Below are 16266 nucleotides of genomic sequence, written 5' to 3'. Positions count from 1 at the left end.
ATCACTTCTTGAGGACATTGGGGGCAGGGCCGGCTGCTGAGTTGGGTGGGCTGTGAGGGAGGGGCTGACTTAGGGGGACTCAAAGGTGGCTGTGGACTATCGCTGGGCTTGCCACAGAGAAGCTCCCAGTATCATAGGAGAGTCCGAGAGTCTGTTGAAAAGTGCGCTAGAGACAAGCAGGTAAGCCACACTGTTCCCTGTCTGGCCCCTCCCCCACTGGCAGCACTGCTGCGCAGCAGAGGGTGTTGCCCTGCCCAGGTGAATACCTAATGCCCCGCCCTCTTACAACATATCAGCTGTGCCAAGACAAAGAAATATGGCCCAAATGAAAGAATAGAGTAGAGCCTCAGAAAGACAGCTAAGCGAGGAGGAGATTGCCAACCTATCTGATGGAGAATTTAAAGCCCTGGTAATCAAACTGCTCACAGAACTGATTGAACTTGGTGGAAAAATTAAAAAAGCAAATGAAGGATGCCCAAAATGAAATAAAGCAAAATATCCAGGGAACCAACAGTGACAGGAAAGAAACCAGGACTCAAAGCAACGATTTGGAACAAAAGGAGGAAATAAACATCTATCCAGATCAAAATGAAGAAACAAGAATTCGAAAAAGTGAAGAGACTCTTAAAAACCTCTGGGACAACCTGAACTGTTCCAATGTCTGAATTATAGGGGTGCCAGAAAAAGGAGAACAACAGCAAGAAATTGAAAACTTATTTGAACAAATAATGAAAGAAAACTTCCCCAGTCTGGTGAAGGAAACAGACTTCCAGGAAGTCCAGGAAGCCCAGAGGGTCCCAAGGAAGCTGGACCCAAAGAGGAACACACCAAGGCACATCATCATTAAGTTACCCAAGGTTAAAGCAAGGAGAGAGTCTTAAAAACTGCAAGAGAAAAGGAAAGAGTTACCATAATTTTCTGACTGTAAGATGTACTTCCCCCCACCCTACCAAATTTGAGAGGATTAATAGTTGTTAATGCTGCTATTGAGTTCTGTTTACATTGGTGAAATATGTTATTTATGCTATTAAATATTTTACAACATCTTTTGCTTCAAAACTTTTTCTCCTATTTTCCTCCTCTAAAACCTAGGTGTGTCTTGTGGTCCGAAAAATATGGTACCTACAGAGGCATTCCCATTAGACTACCAGCTGACTTCTCAAAAGAAACTTTGCGGGCAAGATGGGGCTGGAAAGAAGTATTTGAAGTCATGAAAGACAAGGACCTACATCCAATATTATTACTCTTTCCAGCAAAGCTATCATTTAGAATGGAAGGGCAAATAAAGTGCTTCCCAGATAAGGGCAAGTTAAAGGAGTTCGTCATCATCAAACCATTATTATATGAAATGTTAAAGGGACTTGTGTAAGAAAAAGAAGATCAAGACTATGAACAATAAAATGATGACAAATTCACAACTATCAACAAATGAACATAAAAGAAAAGAAAAACAATGGAAACCAAAAACTAAGCAAACAGCCAGAACAGGAACAGAATCAGAGAAATGGACATCATACAGAGGGATTTCAGTGGGGAGGGGGAAGTGGGGGAAAGGTACAGGGAAGAAGAAGCATAGTTAGTAGGCATAAGGTAGACAGGGATAGATAAAAAATGGTAGGGGAAACAGAGGACTCAGAGAACTTATATGTACAACCCATGGATGTGAACTAAGGTGGGGGGAAATGATGGAGGATTGGGGGGCAGAGTGGAGGCGGGAAAAGGGGAAATTGGGAGAACTAATAGCTAATCAATAAAAAATATTTTTTAATTTTTTAAATGATTTTTTCATTTTGATATTGTCTAAAGAACATTATAATATTCTTTTTTAATATTTTATCTAATTTTTTAAAGATTTCATTTATTTATTTTTAGAGAGGGAAGGGAGGGCAAAAGAGAGAGAAACATCAATGTGCAGTTTCTGGGGGCCATGGCCTGCAACCCTGGCATGTGCCCTGACTGGGAATTGAACCTGCAATGCTTTGGTTCATAGCCCGCGCTCAATCCACTGAGCTACGCCAGCCAGGCATATTATAATATTCTTACATGCAGAATTTCTGACCCATGGAATATGCACATCTGCCCTTTCCTGAATAATGTCAAATTGCCTTCTGGAGAAATTAGGTCAATTACCTCCTACCATCAGTCATTGAGAGTTACTATGTCCCATGTCATCTCTGACATTTGGCATTATTAGGTTTTTTGTTCTGCTGGTCTAGTATATACAAAATGGTATCTCACTGTGGCTCTGATAATCCCTGATTATTCATTATATTGAGTGTCTTAATGTCTGTTCATATTTTATCTTCTGGAAATGCTTATATCTTTGTCCATTTTTCTAGTAGATTATTTGGGTTTTTATTGATTTATAGGGATTCTTTATATATTCTTCAAACTAGTTTTTGTCAGTCATGTGTTATAGATGCCTTCTCTCACTTTGTGCCTTGTAGCTTTACCCCCTTTATGATATTTTGGTGAACAGTAGTTCTCAATTTCAATGTGCCCAGATGTACAAGTCTTCTCCTTTATGGTTCAGTGTTTTTTGTTTCTTGTTTAATCAATTATCCCACATCCCAGTGTCATAAAGAGTGTGCTTCATATTACTAGAAGTTTTGTGTCAATTCATTTTTATCTCTGCAGAATTTTACTTCAAATTGAAAACTCTCTAAAGTCTCCTTACAACTTGCCTTTGCCTAGAATATATCCAGCAGTGTGATAGTCCAAAGCCTTGGGCACAAATTCTGGGTGTTCATAAGTTATGGAGCATGGTGGCATAAGGATGAACCTGACTCATGCAGTGTTCTCAAGGAGTATAGTGGGCTAAATGGTAGCCCCCAAAAAGATATGTCCACATTCTATTCTCAGAATCTGCGGATGTTAGTGTGTTGAATAATGTTCTTTGCAAATATAAATTAAGGATTTTGAGATGACAAGAGCATCCTGGATTGTCAAGGTAAGCCTTAAGTCCAATGATGTGTCCTTGTAAGAGACACACAGAGAAAAGGAGGAGGCAGTAAACCTCAGAGGAAGGAATAGAAGGGAAGCACCCACAGCCCAAGAATGCAAACAGCCAACTAGAATGGGAAGAACCAAGAACAGACTCTCCCCTAGAGCCTCTGGAGGGAGTAAGGCCATGCTAATACCTTGATTTTAGACTTCTGGGCTCACAGAACTGTGAGAGAGTCGACTTCTGTTGTGTAAAGATACCGTTTGTGGTCATCTACAATAGCCAAGAAACTGATATAAGTGTGCTTAAGATGAGATGTCTATGTGGGAACTACAGGAAGAGGTTCTGTTTTCTCCACCCTAATACACCCTTTCTCCATCCTCACTGGATGGAACAAACACGGTACCAAAACCTGGGAAGGCCACAACTTACCAGAGGGGCACAGAGTTGGCTAAAGCCTCCAAAAGAGTGCAGGAATGTGGCTTCCTCTGCTTGTAGATCACTGATGCAAGAAACAGAGTCTACAGAGTCACAAGAATGCTAGCCCTGGGCAGGCTTGTGTCAAGCAATAAGGGGATACATGAGTTAAAAAGGAAAACCAGGATGTGTACAGAAACTGCTACAGAATCCTCACATGCTGACATTAGGAGGCAGCCTCCTCCATAGTGACTTTGTCCATCTGAGTATGGTGTCCATTCTTAGGAAATTTAGAGAAGGTCCAGGCAAGAAAGCCTCAAGAGTAAAAAATGTATGTGTCTGTACAATTTGCAATATAGACTCTTTCAAGCAGTTCTCTTTTTTCCTTGATAAAAAAATGGAATTATTCTAAGATAGAAGTTTAAAAATGCTAAGTGGGCAGTCATTAAACACATAGCCTGAATGAGGAAAAAGAAATTAAAATGAAATAATTGTAATTTTCATGAATTTTTAAAGTCAGCATGGTCTATGATTGTAGATGCAGCTTAAAGTTATGTACTCAAGTTTATGTTGCAGGTTGACTTTTTATATCTATGTATATTTAAGTCAATTGATTTACCCTCATTTGGAGTTTAGTTCCCAACCTTGCATGAAATCTTGAAGTTAATTTCATGTATTCTGGAATTCTAGATTTGAGGTGAAGGCAGTAAAAGTAAGGAGACCTGAGTTCCAGTCACAACGGCACCACTGAATAACTGTTACTCTAGCAAATCACTTGAACTGTTTGAGCTTCTATTTCCTGATTGGTAATATGGAGATCACAGGACTCACTCCAGGTCATGAGGCTCCAGTGTATGAAGGAGGCTTGCTTATGGTTGAGCCTGACACAGACATTCCCTTTAGCTTATTCTTACATTCTTTCTGGAAGCTGACCCATAAGCCCACATGATAGGGGTTGGGAGGAGTAGGCAACCCCTCGTGCTTCTCTTGTGTGCTAGAACCAGGGTCAATGCTTCATATGATTCCTTTGACCTTCCTAGCAGCCCCAAGAGCAGATGTCACTGCCCCTGCTTCAAGAAAACCGATACTGGGAGGGTTGGCCCCGGGTCCCCCAGCTGGTGAGGGAAAGGCCTGGAATTCAGACTTACACCTGTCTTCCTCCAAAAAGTAAGCTCCTTCATGTCATGCTGCTGCTGCCATTTCTAAAAATTAAAACAAATTATAATCAGAATAAAGATGGGGGCTTGTAATTTGGATTCTCAGACTCTTGTAACCCAGCAGAGTGTGTGTCTTGAGGGTCTCAGAAAGTTCTCTTGGGAGTTTTGATGAAATGTAACCAGTAAATACAGATGGCCTCTTTATTCAAGTAGAGGAATGTTGATAATTGATAAAAATTCTTATGTGATATGTAGACAGAATGGATCACTAAAGAGACTCAATAATAACCAGAAATCAAGATAGGTTTCTAGTTAGTAAGTTAAATGTTCTTTGAATTGAATAGTCAAGGGGGGAATTGCTCTTTAAGAAAGTACTTTACTATGGTTTTTAATGTGATAGTAATTCAGGACAGAATTGAAGTTACACATGTTAGTGGACTTTTTAAGAGAACAAAGGACAATAGTTAGTATTGAAACAGGAATTGGATTTGTGACCAAATGCCTCTTTAGCTACCTGCTTTCAGTCAAAGGTCACTGACCACCCACTGCCCAGCATTATTCCAGCATCCAGTCTACCTCTACATGTGAGAAGATCCTTATAAGCTTTTTGATATCTTGAGTTTAAAAATGTTGTTATTGTTTTTTTAAAATTGAAAGCAACCAGCTTGGAAGCCCTAAGGGTTTTACATAAGAAAATGTCAGGTGATACTGCTCCTAATTTCCCTTGCTAGTAGTTTAATAAATTCAGTTAAGATCCCAGAGCTACGTTTTTTAAAGCTAAAAAATGATTTTTGGCACCCACGAGCTCCCATGGCTGTCAGATTTGGGTTGATGTTTGTTTTCTCTTTGTCATGGTGTTTAAATGCCCTGGCGTGGGCCATGAGTGAAAATGCATTTGATGATCTCCTGGTCTAACCCCAGTCCCTAGTGAATGTTTACATAGATGACAACACCTAGTTTGGTGCTGTTAACGCTCCTGCAGCAGCATGGGACTAGCCTGGGGGTAAGGGAGTATGTGCTGCATGTGACAGTTGGGGGCATAAATGATGAGGTCAGGAATCTTCTATGAAGTAAACATTCTCTAGTTATCCAGTTCTAGAAGCATCTTTTTGTCCTGTCTCCCATAGTGCCTTCCTATAGGAAACAGACCATAAATATTCATTGAATCAAATAATCTCACAACTTGATCATTACCTTCTGGGACTCTAATGCTGGACTTGCTCTTAGGAGCCTAGATCTCTCAGCATTGACAAGGACACACTTATGAAAATAGGACAGTGTCATGCAGAATGAGGTTGTCAGGCTGCTGTCTGGGGCCAGTTTATGGTATCATACACAGCATCCCTTTGTAGGTTTGACTGTGAGCTTGATTAACATAGCAGACACTCTTCCAGATAGCATATTTAACAAAATACATTTGCTTTTCTATTTTGTTCACCATTGTCCTGAGCAGTGTATGTGGATGTGTTGGACGCAGTGGGGCCTTTCAGGAAACAGCAGGATGATTCTAGGCAGAGCATGACAGATCTTTAGAGGGACGCACCTGCTCTAACCCAAGCCCACAAGCAAACTGTGGACTGAAAAGAGGCTCCATGAATTGAGCGTTGACACTGAGCCATGGCTGTCCGAAGGCTCAGGTGGTTGTCAGCCATAAGTTTAGCTTAGCTCTTTGAGTAATTTGTCACGCCTCACTCAGCTCCTGCTGGGCCAGCACGTGCCAGCTTAGTGTCAGAGTGCCTGTTCACCAGACGGCCACTCAGGCCTAACATCCTGCTGTTCTTGCAGACCAGAGGCTTGCTGGGGCCATGCATGGAGGGCCGAGTTGTGGCAACAGCCAAGTATTGTGCAGAATAAGCATGTTCATAATGAAACATGAATGACATCAGTGGGTCCCTCTAGAATTGGGCCTGAATGAGTGCCTCTTGCTAAGGAAGTTTGGCAGCCTGTTCATTAGTTAAGACAAGTCACCAGGAGCTCAGCCTGCAGTTGAGAAGCCAGTTCAGGCTCATGCTGTCCAGGCCTTGGACTCTTATGACCATCTATATAAAAAATCATAAATCATCAAGGGGCCACTTTTGAAATCTTGAAATTCATTTTCCTTTTTTAAAGTTGCATAGAATAAGCCTAAGGAGAAATTCTGGAACAGTGCTGTCCAGCAGCTCTTTCTATGATCATGGGCATGTTCTGTCTGCAATACAGTATGATAACCCCTAGCTACATCTGGTTGCTGGGTGCCTGAAATACAGCTTGTGGGATAGAGGAACTGAATTTCTATTTCTTTTATTTTAGTTAATTTAAATTTAAATTTAGACAGCCATGTATGACTTGTAGCTGCACAGCCCTAGAATGCTTCTGGTCTCCTCATGGTATGAAAAATCTTCCTCTGAATATAATTGAAGGAGAAGAAAGAATAACCTGCACTGATGAATCGGTGTGCATACTTTGCCAAAAGAAAACAGAAAAATATTTTCCTATTTTAAAACACGTGCTCTATCAAAAGCTAAATAGAAGGGCATAATTGTTACAACTTATATTTTTAAAGAGGCCATTTTGAAAATATAGTGAGAAATGCTAGAATTACTTTTGTTCTTCTGGTGCTACAGGTAATAAACTGATGATCCACATTCTTCGTGTTTCTGGAAAATTAGCATGATTTTTGAAATAACTAAAACACATCTTTTAACTTGGTATTGATGATGCAGAAGGGGAAAATGAGACATCATGCCAACTTCCCCAAGTGTTAATTCATAAAGTCATACATGTGGCGGCCCCATCGCTGTTGAATTGTTCTGACACTTTCCTGTTACTGAAAGTGAATGATTCACCTTCTAAGGAAACAGAAGCCACACACAAAAGGGGAAGATTTGCTTTCTGCCCTGTGAAAGGCGGCCACACACAGGGGTCCTATTAAGACAGCTGGAAAGTTGCTTCAGTGTGTTACGCTTGTAAGTTTTATTGGTGACTGGTTTTTGATTGCACATTTGAATGTGTGTGTTCCAGACTACAGTTTTAATTAAAAGGTAGCAGTCTCTCTTTTTTTTTAATTATTACCGTGTACATTCTCTGTTAGGTTCTCTGACTTATTAGTTCCTGTGTTCTAATGTTCAATGTTCATAGCCTATCTTGGCTTTTGGCCCAGGTGCCCCTTCAGAGCACAGCTCCTGTCCTTTCCTCTTCCCAGTAACATGCATTTGCTTATTTTTAAAAGTGTATGCCACCATCTTATCACTGATTCTTGCTTATAGTATCAAATCATTTTGTCAGTAGGCTGAAAATAACATTTTATCAATGAACTAGGAAAAGAAGATCCACTGTTGTCCCACAGTTCTCAATGGAAAGAGATGCTGTCATAGTTATTTATAATAGCCAAGATTTGGAAGCAGCCCAAGTGTCCACCAGTAGATAAATAAATTAAAAGGCTGTGGTACATTTACATCACAGAATACTACTTGGCCATAAAAAAAGAAGGAAATCTTACCTTTTGTGACAGCATGGATGGACCTAGAGAGCATTATGCTAAATGAAATAAGCCAGCCAGAGAAAGTCGAGTACCATGTGATTTCACTTATACATTGAATCTAATGAACAAGATGAACTAAAAAGCAAAATAATGACAGACTCATGGATAGAGAGCAGGCTGACAGCTGTTGAAAGGGGTGGAGAAACTGAGTAAAAAAAAAAAGGGTGACAAAATAAAACTCACAGACACAGTGTGGTGATTGCTGGGGGGATGGAGGTGGAGGAGAGTATGGGAGGAATAAATGAAGATGGACAGAGACTTGGGGTAGTGAACACACAATACAGTGTATAGATGATGTGTTATAGAATTGTGCACATGAAGCTTGTATAATTTTGTTAACTAGTGTTCCCCAATAAGTTTAATAAAAAGGAAAAAAAGAGAGATGCTCTCATAATGAATGTCTCCATTTTTGTTTGACTCCATCTTAATGATATTTTGATGTGATTTTGTAACCGTGTGTACATATTTTTTGTTGATATTAGTGTTGGATGCAGTTAAAATCTAAGAAAAACTTAGGTCTCGAAATTAGAATGTTGTCATTAATTATGACTAATATTTAATTTTCAGACAGATGTTAACAAACTTGCAAGGTAATTTCCACCACACAATGTAAAAGTTGCATAGCTATATGTAAAATGAAGTAAACTACATTGTTGTTACGTGTGTCATTCTGCACATGCACTTGTTTCCTTAACTGATTACTGCAGCTATGAAGAGCGAGCTCTGTATCTCGAAGCAATAATTCAGAACCACCGTGAAGTAATGACATTTGAGGATTTTGCAGCCCAAGTCTTTTCTCCATCTCCAAGCTACTCCCTCAGTGGAATGGGTGAGTGTCTATATTATTCTTCCCTCACACGCTTAAGACACACTCAAGCAGCAGATGTACACCTGTTTTTCACAGATAAATGCTTGCAAATTTAAGGAGAGCATTCTCCCTCTGAATCAACTAATGAATATCAAAAGGAATGATGACATTCATTTTAATTTGTTTTGTATCCAAGCTGTTCACTCAGTTCTTTTCTTCAGCTATCCTGTTAACCTCCAAATCTAGCAAGGTTAATGAACTTTTTCTCAGTAATGTGCTCTGGTTCATTCAGTGGTGTGGGTTTCTTGCTGAGCTGGGAATATGTTGTGTAAAAGCGATGCCTGAATTGGTGCTTACTTATCAAAAAAAGAGTTCCTCACAGTTGAAGCCGTTGATACTAATGCTAAATGGGGATTATGTTGCCCAGATAGTCGGGTCAGGGATTAATGGAGGAGAAGTGGAAGGACAGTATCCTGGGTCCATCACTACAGCAGTGCAGCCTCCTAGCTTTCTCTCTGTAGTGGCCTGTGTCACATGGGCCAGAGCAGCACCTGGTGTGGAACCTGTTTAGAAACTGGCTTACAATCATTTTCATTGGTTAGGCAAATGGAAAATTTCAGAATTTTCCATGAATGTTCTTGTTTTTAGGTTTTACTCTTCTTATATTAACAATTTGGGGGGGGAAATGTGTACTGCCACTTAAATTGATTGTATGATTACTGTGGAGTTTTGTTTTCGAAGAAGAGAATTACTTTTAAATTTCTGCATGTAATTACCAGTTAATTGCCTTTCAGAAAGCAAATGGGATATTTGGTCAATGCATGTTGAAATTCTCAATGAAGGCCTTCCTTCTTCCACTAGTGTAAACACAACTGTTAGAGTGCTTAACAGATTTCTAACCTGTGTTGATTGTCTCTGAATACAACCTTCCTTTTCCTATTCTGACTTGTTAACAAATATCTTCCACACAAAGTGAAAAAAATTAAATTCAGTGAAATAAACCACTTACAAATAAAATCAGTCATGCATCATTGTTTAACATCACTGGCTTCAATCCTTGCCTCTCCCAGCTTTGTTGGGAGATAAGAGGGAGAGGCTTGCACTTACACAGGGAGCCAGGAGCATCAGGCAGAAGGCCTGGGAGATAAGCAAGCTGGCTGTGGTACCAGAGCCGCACAATTTACATAATCATGCCTCTGCTTCCTGGTGAGGCATCAAGAAACACAGAGATGGCCTCTATTGATCTTAGTTGAATTGGAATACTAAACTACATGAGAAAAGCTTATAACTTCAAGCTTTGATTAATGTTTCCTACATTAAAAAAGTAGAACAGCTGTGAATTGAATTCTTTCATACGATCTGCCAACATTCTATCTAAAACCAGCAAAAGAGAAGTCAGTTTCAAGGGAAATGAAGATTTTGTACCCAGTCTAGGCAGAGGTTTAAAACTGTTTATAATTTTTGGTGAAAGCACATGAAAGATCTATAGCAAAGCTAATTTTTTTAAAGATATCATTCTGCTTTTTCCACCCTCATATTTTGGGACTTGAAATTTGTCAGTGCTTTTTGTCTGTCTGTTTGTTTGTTTTTTAAAGATTTTATTCATTTCTTAGAGAGAGGGAAAGGATAGGAGAAAGAGAGGGAGAGAAATATTGATCCATTGCCTCTTGCACACCCCCAACTGGGGACCTGGCCTGCAATCCAGGCATGTGCCCTGATCAGGAATCAAACCGGTGACCTTTCAGTTTGAAGGTTTGTAGGCTGGCACTCAACCTGCTGAGCCATACTAGCCAACACTGTTTTTTAAAAATCTTGAGAAAGCTTTTTGTTTCTTAAAATGAAAGAAATTAAATAATAACTAGCCCTGGCTAGTGTGGCTCAGTAGATTGAGTGTCGGCCTGCTAACCAAATGGTCACCAGTTCGATTCCCAGTCAAGGCACATGCCTGGGTTGCAGGCCAGGTCCCCAGTAGGGGGAGTACAAGAGGCAACCACACATTAATGTTTTTCTCCTTCTCTTTCTCCCTCCCACTCTCCCTAAAATAATATAAATAAAATCTTTAAAAAACAAATGACATTCATCAACTCAACTGTTACATTCTTAAGGCTCTTGATTATTAAAACAAATGTTGATGAACTTTATTTTCTAGGTATATTTTAGCCTCTATATAAATTTGTTTGATTCTCTTCTAAAAGTTTATCATTATCTAAAATAAATTCAAATAAGTTAGTGTGTAGGTAACATCTTAAGTGAGACTCTAGGAGTAATTTGGATTTTTTAAGACCTGCAGTTTGGAGACAATTGCTAACAAGCTTCTAGAAGAACATTGCATTTGCCAAAGTCACTTAACAGATAAACATTCTGACTGCTCCTAAGAGTGGACATTGGAACTTGTACAAAAGGAACATGAAACCAAAGATAGGATATCAAGACAAATGCTGGTTCTTTCTCTTTTCAAGTTATTAACATCAGTGTCACATTTCATAATGTTTGGGGTTTAGAGTATTTGGTGTAGAGTGATAAAAATTTTTATATAGGTATATCACACCAATCCATGAATACAATTTAAGTTTGGGCATAATGTTCTCTTTTAACGCTTTGCATATCTGCCCACCACAATGATTAACAGAGAACTAGCTAACAACAAGCCAACTGGAAAAATTGAGCTCCAACAAGTGACTTAAGATCCCACTGTGCACTGAAGACCCAGTCAGACCATCCTGGCCAGCAGTGTCATCAAAGCCAGGCCTTCAGCTCCTGCTCACATGCATATGCACAATCTGAGCAAGTAGGGGCTCTCAGGTTTTCTTTGTATCCTTACTACAAGGACCTTTGTTGTTAACATAGAGGGAGAATAACCTGAATGCTTATTCATTCCACACTGGGTTTGTCACAGCCAGTAGCCCACATTTTTAAAGGGAAGGACTCTAATGCCAGCCTTTAAGTTCCTGCTATAAGTAAGAGATGTACTAAGTGAGAGGGGCCTGTGCCCAAAGAGGCCACTGTTGGAAAATGCCCTCTCCTCAGACTCTCCTGCCCCGGGGCTGTTGCTTGTCACCCAAGCCAGCCATTGATGGTCACAGTGGCCAAGTAAATATGCCTCTATTCATAGTTCACTGTCAACCACAGATGCGATGGGGGGGTTTTGTTGTTTGGCTAATAGGCGGGTGTTCAGCGTTTTTTAAAGAGGTTTTATGTAAAAAACCTATTTTGCCAGTCCAAAAATGTTGTTTTAAAATACCACCTACCTCATATCTATTCCGCCCATTACTTGTTTTGATAATACCCGCTCTATAATCAGTATTTGAGCTGCTTTTTAACCTAGCCCTGTAATTTGCATTCCTTTTGATTCCTTCCTTATTGACCAGCAATTTTCTAAGTGGTAGCCAGTGTTAAAATATTGGCTGCAATTAACACACACATTTGAGTGTTTGTGTATATATGCCCATATGTGTGTGTGTATGTTTTGTGCATGTATGTATGTGCATTTCACATACTTTGGGGGAGGGACTAAGTGCATACTTTGAAGAATGTTTCCAAGGAAGAGGGGCCAGCAGCAAGGCCTTTAAAGGGTTAACTGGAATGGGTACCCTCTACTACTGGAAGGGACTGATGTAATCACTGCAGCTCACAGCCAAGTGCATCTGTTCACCATGAGGTCATTCTGCATGCTAATGATTTGGAAAATCAAGTATAATGCTTGACATTATCAGAAAAGATAAATAGTGTAAATCTTTACTTTTTAGAAGATACTCATAAAACAAAAGGAGAAAAAAGAAACTTTAGCTTGGACTTGAGATTATTTTTTACAGAACTGCTTTACAGATTGTGTCTGGACCTTAATATCTTGGAGGAATCCACTTGTGCCTATTAATAAATGATCCCCAAATCACTGTTACAATTATAGCTAACAATTGGTAATTGAGGATTATAGATATGTCTAATTTAATATGTATTTTGAGAATTTCCAAGTGCTTTGGTCAGAAGTTGATCAAGATGGATTTATTTCTCAAAGAATGTCTAAAACCAAGAAAAATGAGGGGTATTCTTCTCCATATACGAGCATTGACTGTTTGCTAAAGATGCCAGTACTGTTTGTTGTCCCTTCTGCTTTAATTTTGCTCCCAGCAGAGGGAGCACAGACGTGTGTTTATTTGTTAGCCTCACATGAGACAACATGTGATTTCTCCAAGATATGGTCAGAAACACTTGCTCCTTCATGTTAGGCTATATTGTAAAGGCTCCAGGATTTAGAACAAGTGGCAGAAAATTCCTCATTAGGCCCTATCAGATTCTGCCACGTTTAATACATATCATATTTGGAGCTTAATGCAGATTAGTCTGAGTTTGTCTCAGGATGCTGCTGCCACTGCTGCTATTGCACAAAGTTTCAAATTTTCATCTCTCATGCTCAGGAATTGCACAGGTGCCCTCTTAGAAAGGTTTATTATGCTTATCTACCTAACAAAAAAGACTTGAAATTTTTTTCTACAAAAAAAAAATCATTATATTACGTTCACAGAAACTATGGGAAGACTCTGGGTCTGTCTCCTAGCAGCCTGTTTCCTGGAAGAAGAGGTCCAAGCCAGGGCCACAACATGGGGAAATGCTGGCCCAGTGCCCACTCCATAGGACAGTCCTATAAATCAGAGCCATGGCTGCTGGTTTATTAATATCAGCTGAAGACCAGAACTAAAGCTCAGAACTCCATTCAGATAATCCAGAAGTTACCGTTAAATTCAAGTTCTCTTGTGGCACTGTCTATTCAGGAACCCAGGGCCACCCAGCTCCACGCCCTCAGGTTGTAGCTGGACAGGTGTAGTTACACACTCTGCAACTGGGTGCCTGGTATGCATGTTCCTTCCATCCCAGTAATCTTTCCAGACTCAGCCCAAATCTTTCTTCCTACATAAGTGGCTCAATTCTTTCCCTCTTTGCACATGACATTTAAAAAAATTATTTTAATGTATTATACTTGAAAATGCAATGAAGCATCCATAGGAATTTTTTAACCACCTACTATCCCATTGCTAAACCCACTGGTGCTGGCTCCAGCTGCACATTGGATCACCTGCAAAGCTATAGGAATCTCGATGCTGCATGCCTTCACCAGACACTTGGATTTCTTGGTCTGGGCTGTGTTGTGGCCCTGGGGACTTTATTTTTAAAACTCCTGAGGGCATTTAAATATACAAGCAGGACTGAGAACCACTGTCCTAAATCAAGGCATCATGGTAATGTTTATGTTAATGTCCTCACTTTAGTGCCATCTCACTTGCCATTACTTATATCTTAATTTTTCTTAGCCTATGCAAGTCTTTGTCCTGTGTGTATGTTTCTTCTATCTATAATAGGCCATAAAATCTTCAGTGAATTATGCATATAATTTCTTTCTTATAATATACGCAACAGGAGTAAAATAGAAATGCTGACAGAAAGGAGTCAGGCTGTTGCTTTAAGCAGTACAAGTGTGTCTCCAGACCTCAGATGTGTGTTAGGCCTGATGCAAGATACAGAACAAACACCTGCAATTGTGATTCACCTTTCCCCCTCACTTTCTGGTCTTCTAGTGAAAGCAGACCAATGATCAGCAGTATGGCCAAAACTGCCATGGAGAATACCTGGTTAATCCACAGAATGGATGATGCAATTTGAATAACTGACACTTGGTTTGGGATGCTTTTATAAATGTTATTCAGGGCTTTAAAGAGAAGAGAATTCTCAGTTGCCCTATTTAGTACTCATTTTGTCTTGTGCTTATTCATCATTTTTTCCCCTTAACATTCTTTTACTCTCCTCAACGTCATCTTTGGAAGGCAAGAAAAGGATGAGACAAACATTTTTTAAACTAGATCTGATAGAAAACTGTGGCGCCCCTTGTCAAATGTCACCCTCTCTGAATTGGACCTCCCCTCCCCTCCTTTGGCAGCTTCCACTGAGGAGGACTGGCCCAGGCATTGTAAGGAAACATAGAAGGCTCTGGAGACCTTGTGTTCTGCCTTTACTTCCCTTCTGGAGCTTGAAGTCTTGTTAGGGAAAAGCAGATACTTGTGAACCACCAAAAATGGCTAATGATTAATAAGCCCAGATTAGTTAGCTCCAAATTATAACTACATGTCAAAAAAAAAAAAAAACAGTCAGTTAACGGTTTGCAGTTGGGTTGACATTTTCCTGAGATGGGCTATGCCATCTGCCTTGTGAGTCTGGGAGAGAATGAAAACTCGCCTAATGTGTGTTAGATATTCTACTAAGCAGCCTGCTGGCCAATTTTTAACTTTCTCACATTGGCTAAGAATTGAGACATCTGAGAACTGGGAAGTCCTGGACAAGAAGAATATAAAGGCCAATAAATGTAGGAAGAGAAGAAAGGGAAAAAGGACCCCTTTCATAACCAGTGCAGGGACACTCCTGCTCCAGGGCAGGTTTCCAGAAAAAGAAGAGACCTAAGATTATGTATTCTAAAGTGTTGACATTACATTTAATTTGTTCCTTTGCAAGAACTTGAAGATGCTGCTTTTTCTGTGAATTGCTGTCTTCATTTAGTTCTGGTTTCGCAGTCCTTGCAGGGTTTTAAGAGCAAGTGGCATCTTCCTCCCTGCCTAGCTGCTAATTATGGCCTCTGGGGATACTTCAGCAGTTGCCAAGAGATGGCCAGGAGGTACCAAGAACTTTTCTCAGTCAGTTTTTGAAAATGACTCTTAATTAAAGCTTACTGGAAATAACCTTGAGAGTTTGTTTCGGACGAGCCTGGAGCTTCTGACACCCTAGATTTACACTCCTGTTGAACCATGGCTGTGCTCCTCATGTCTTTCTGGTTCTAGTAGGTAGAACATGTACAACCTCAGCTGTTAGGGTGGTTCCTACAATACGCCATGGCTTTGCTTGGTTTTCTGTTTAGCAAAACGCAAACCAAAACAGAGGCCAAATGGAGCCTCTCTTACCAGCATTTAGGTCTCCTGATGGAAAAAAGAAAGAATATTTTACACTTTTTTTCCCAGAGGGCTCTGTGATGATAAACAGGAAATTAAACCTCTAAACAGCATAATAAAGAAAAAAAGTTGATTCCATTTTCCCCATTAGCCTTTAAACTCCCTCAAAAGGCTGAAAAAAATCTCTTAAAAATTAGAAACATGCCAATCAACTTTATTTTTAAAATACCTAAAGTATTTACAGCTTCGACATGGCCAAAATTCATTTCTTAGCCCTAAGAAACCTAGTAGCATACTGTAAAGAGTGCCAAGAAAGACTAGGCAGAACCCTACTTTTTGACTACTTCAAGAACAGGAGACAATAAAATCCACCTACCTGCACCCTAATGCCAGGTTCCTGCCCACAGCGCTCAGCTGCTACCCCTGGTTGACACTCAACGAGTATCTCTCTTCTCACCAGTGAGGTTGCTTGATGGTGAAGAAAGCCACTG

The 16266-nt window shown here is 40.0% G+C and overlaps 1 protein-coding gene across 9 annotated transcripts in view; it reads left to right on the top strand.

The window, feature by feature from the left end:
* RALGAPA2 (Ral GTPase activating protein catalytic subunit alpha 2) overlaps nt 1-16266 on the top strand; it is a 386278-nt gene that overhangs the window by 339494 nt on the left and 30518 nt on the right. For 8 of the 9 annotated variants that reach the window (XM_045833596.1, XM_045833597.1, XM_045833593.1 and 5 more), the window contains one exon: nt 8746-8867. In XM_045833596.1, coding sequence (XP_045689552.1) covers nt 8746-8867 — 122 coding nt within the window. Of the gene's footprint in view, nt 1-1092; nt 1175-8745; nt 8868-16266 lie in introns of those variants that run through there. The other variant, XM_045833595.1, reaches the window with a different exon arrangement.

Source organism: Phyllostomus hastatus, unplaced genomic scaffold, assembly GCF_019186645.2.
Source record: "Phyllostomus hastatus isolate PE091 unplaced genomic scaffold, TTU_PhHast_1.1 phas_contig_17, whole genome shotgun sequence".
In the NCBI taxonomy this organism is placed as follows: Eukaryota; Metazoa; Chordata; class Mammalia; order Chiroptera; family Phyllostomidae; genus Phyllostomus; species Phyllostomus hastatus.
Note: the sequence above shows the minus strand (reverse complement) of the source record. Positions and strands in the feature narration are given on the sequence as shown.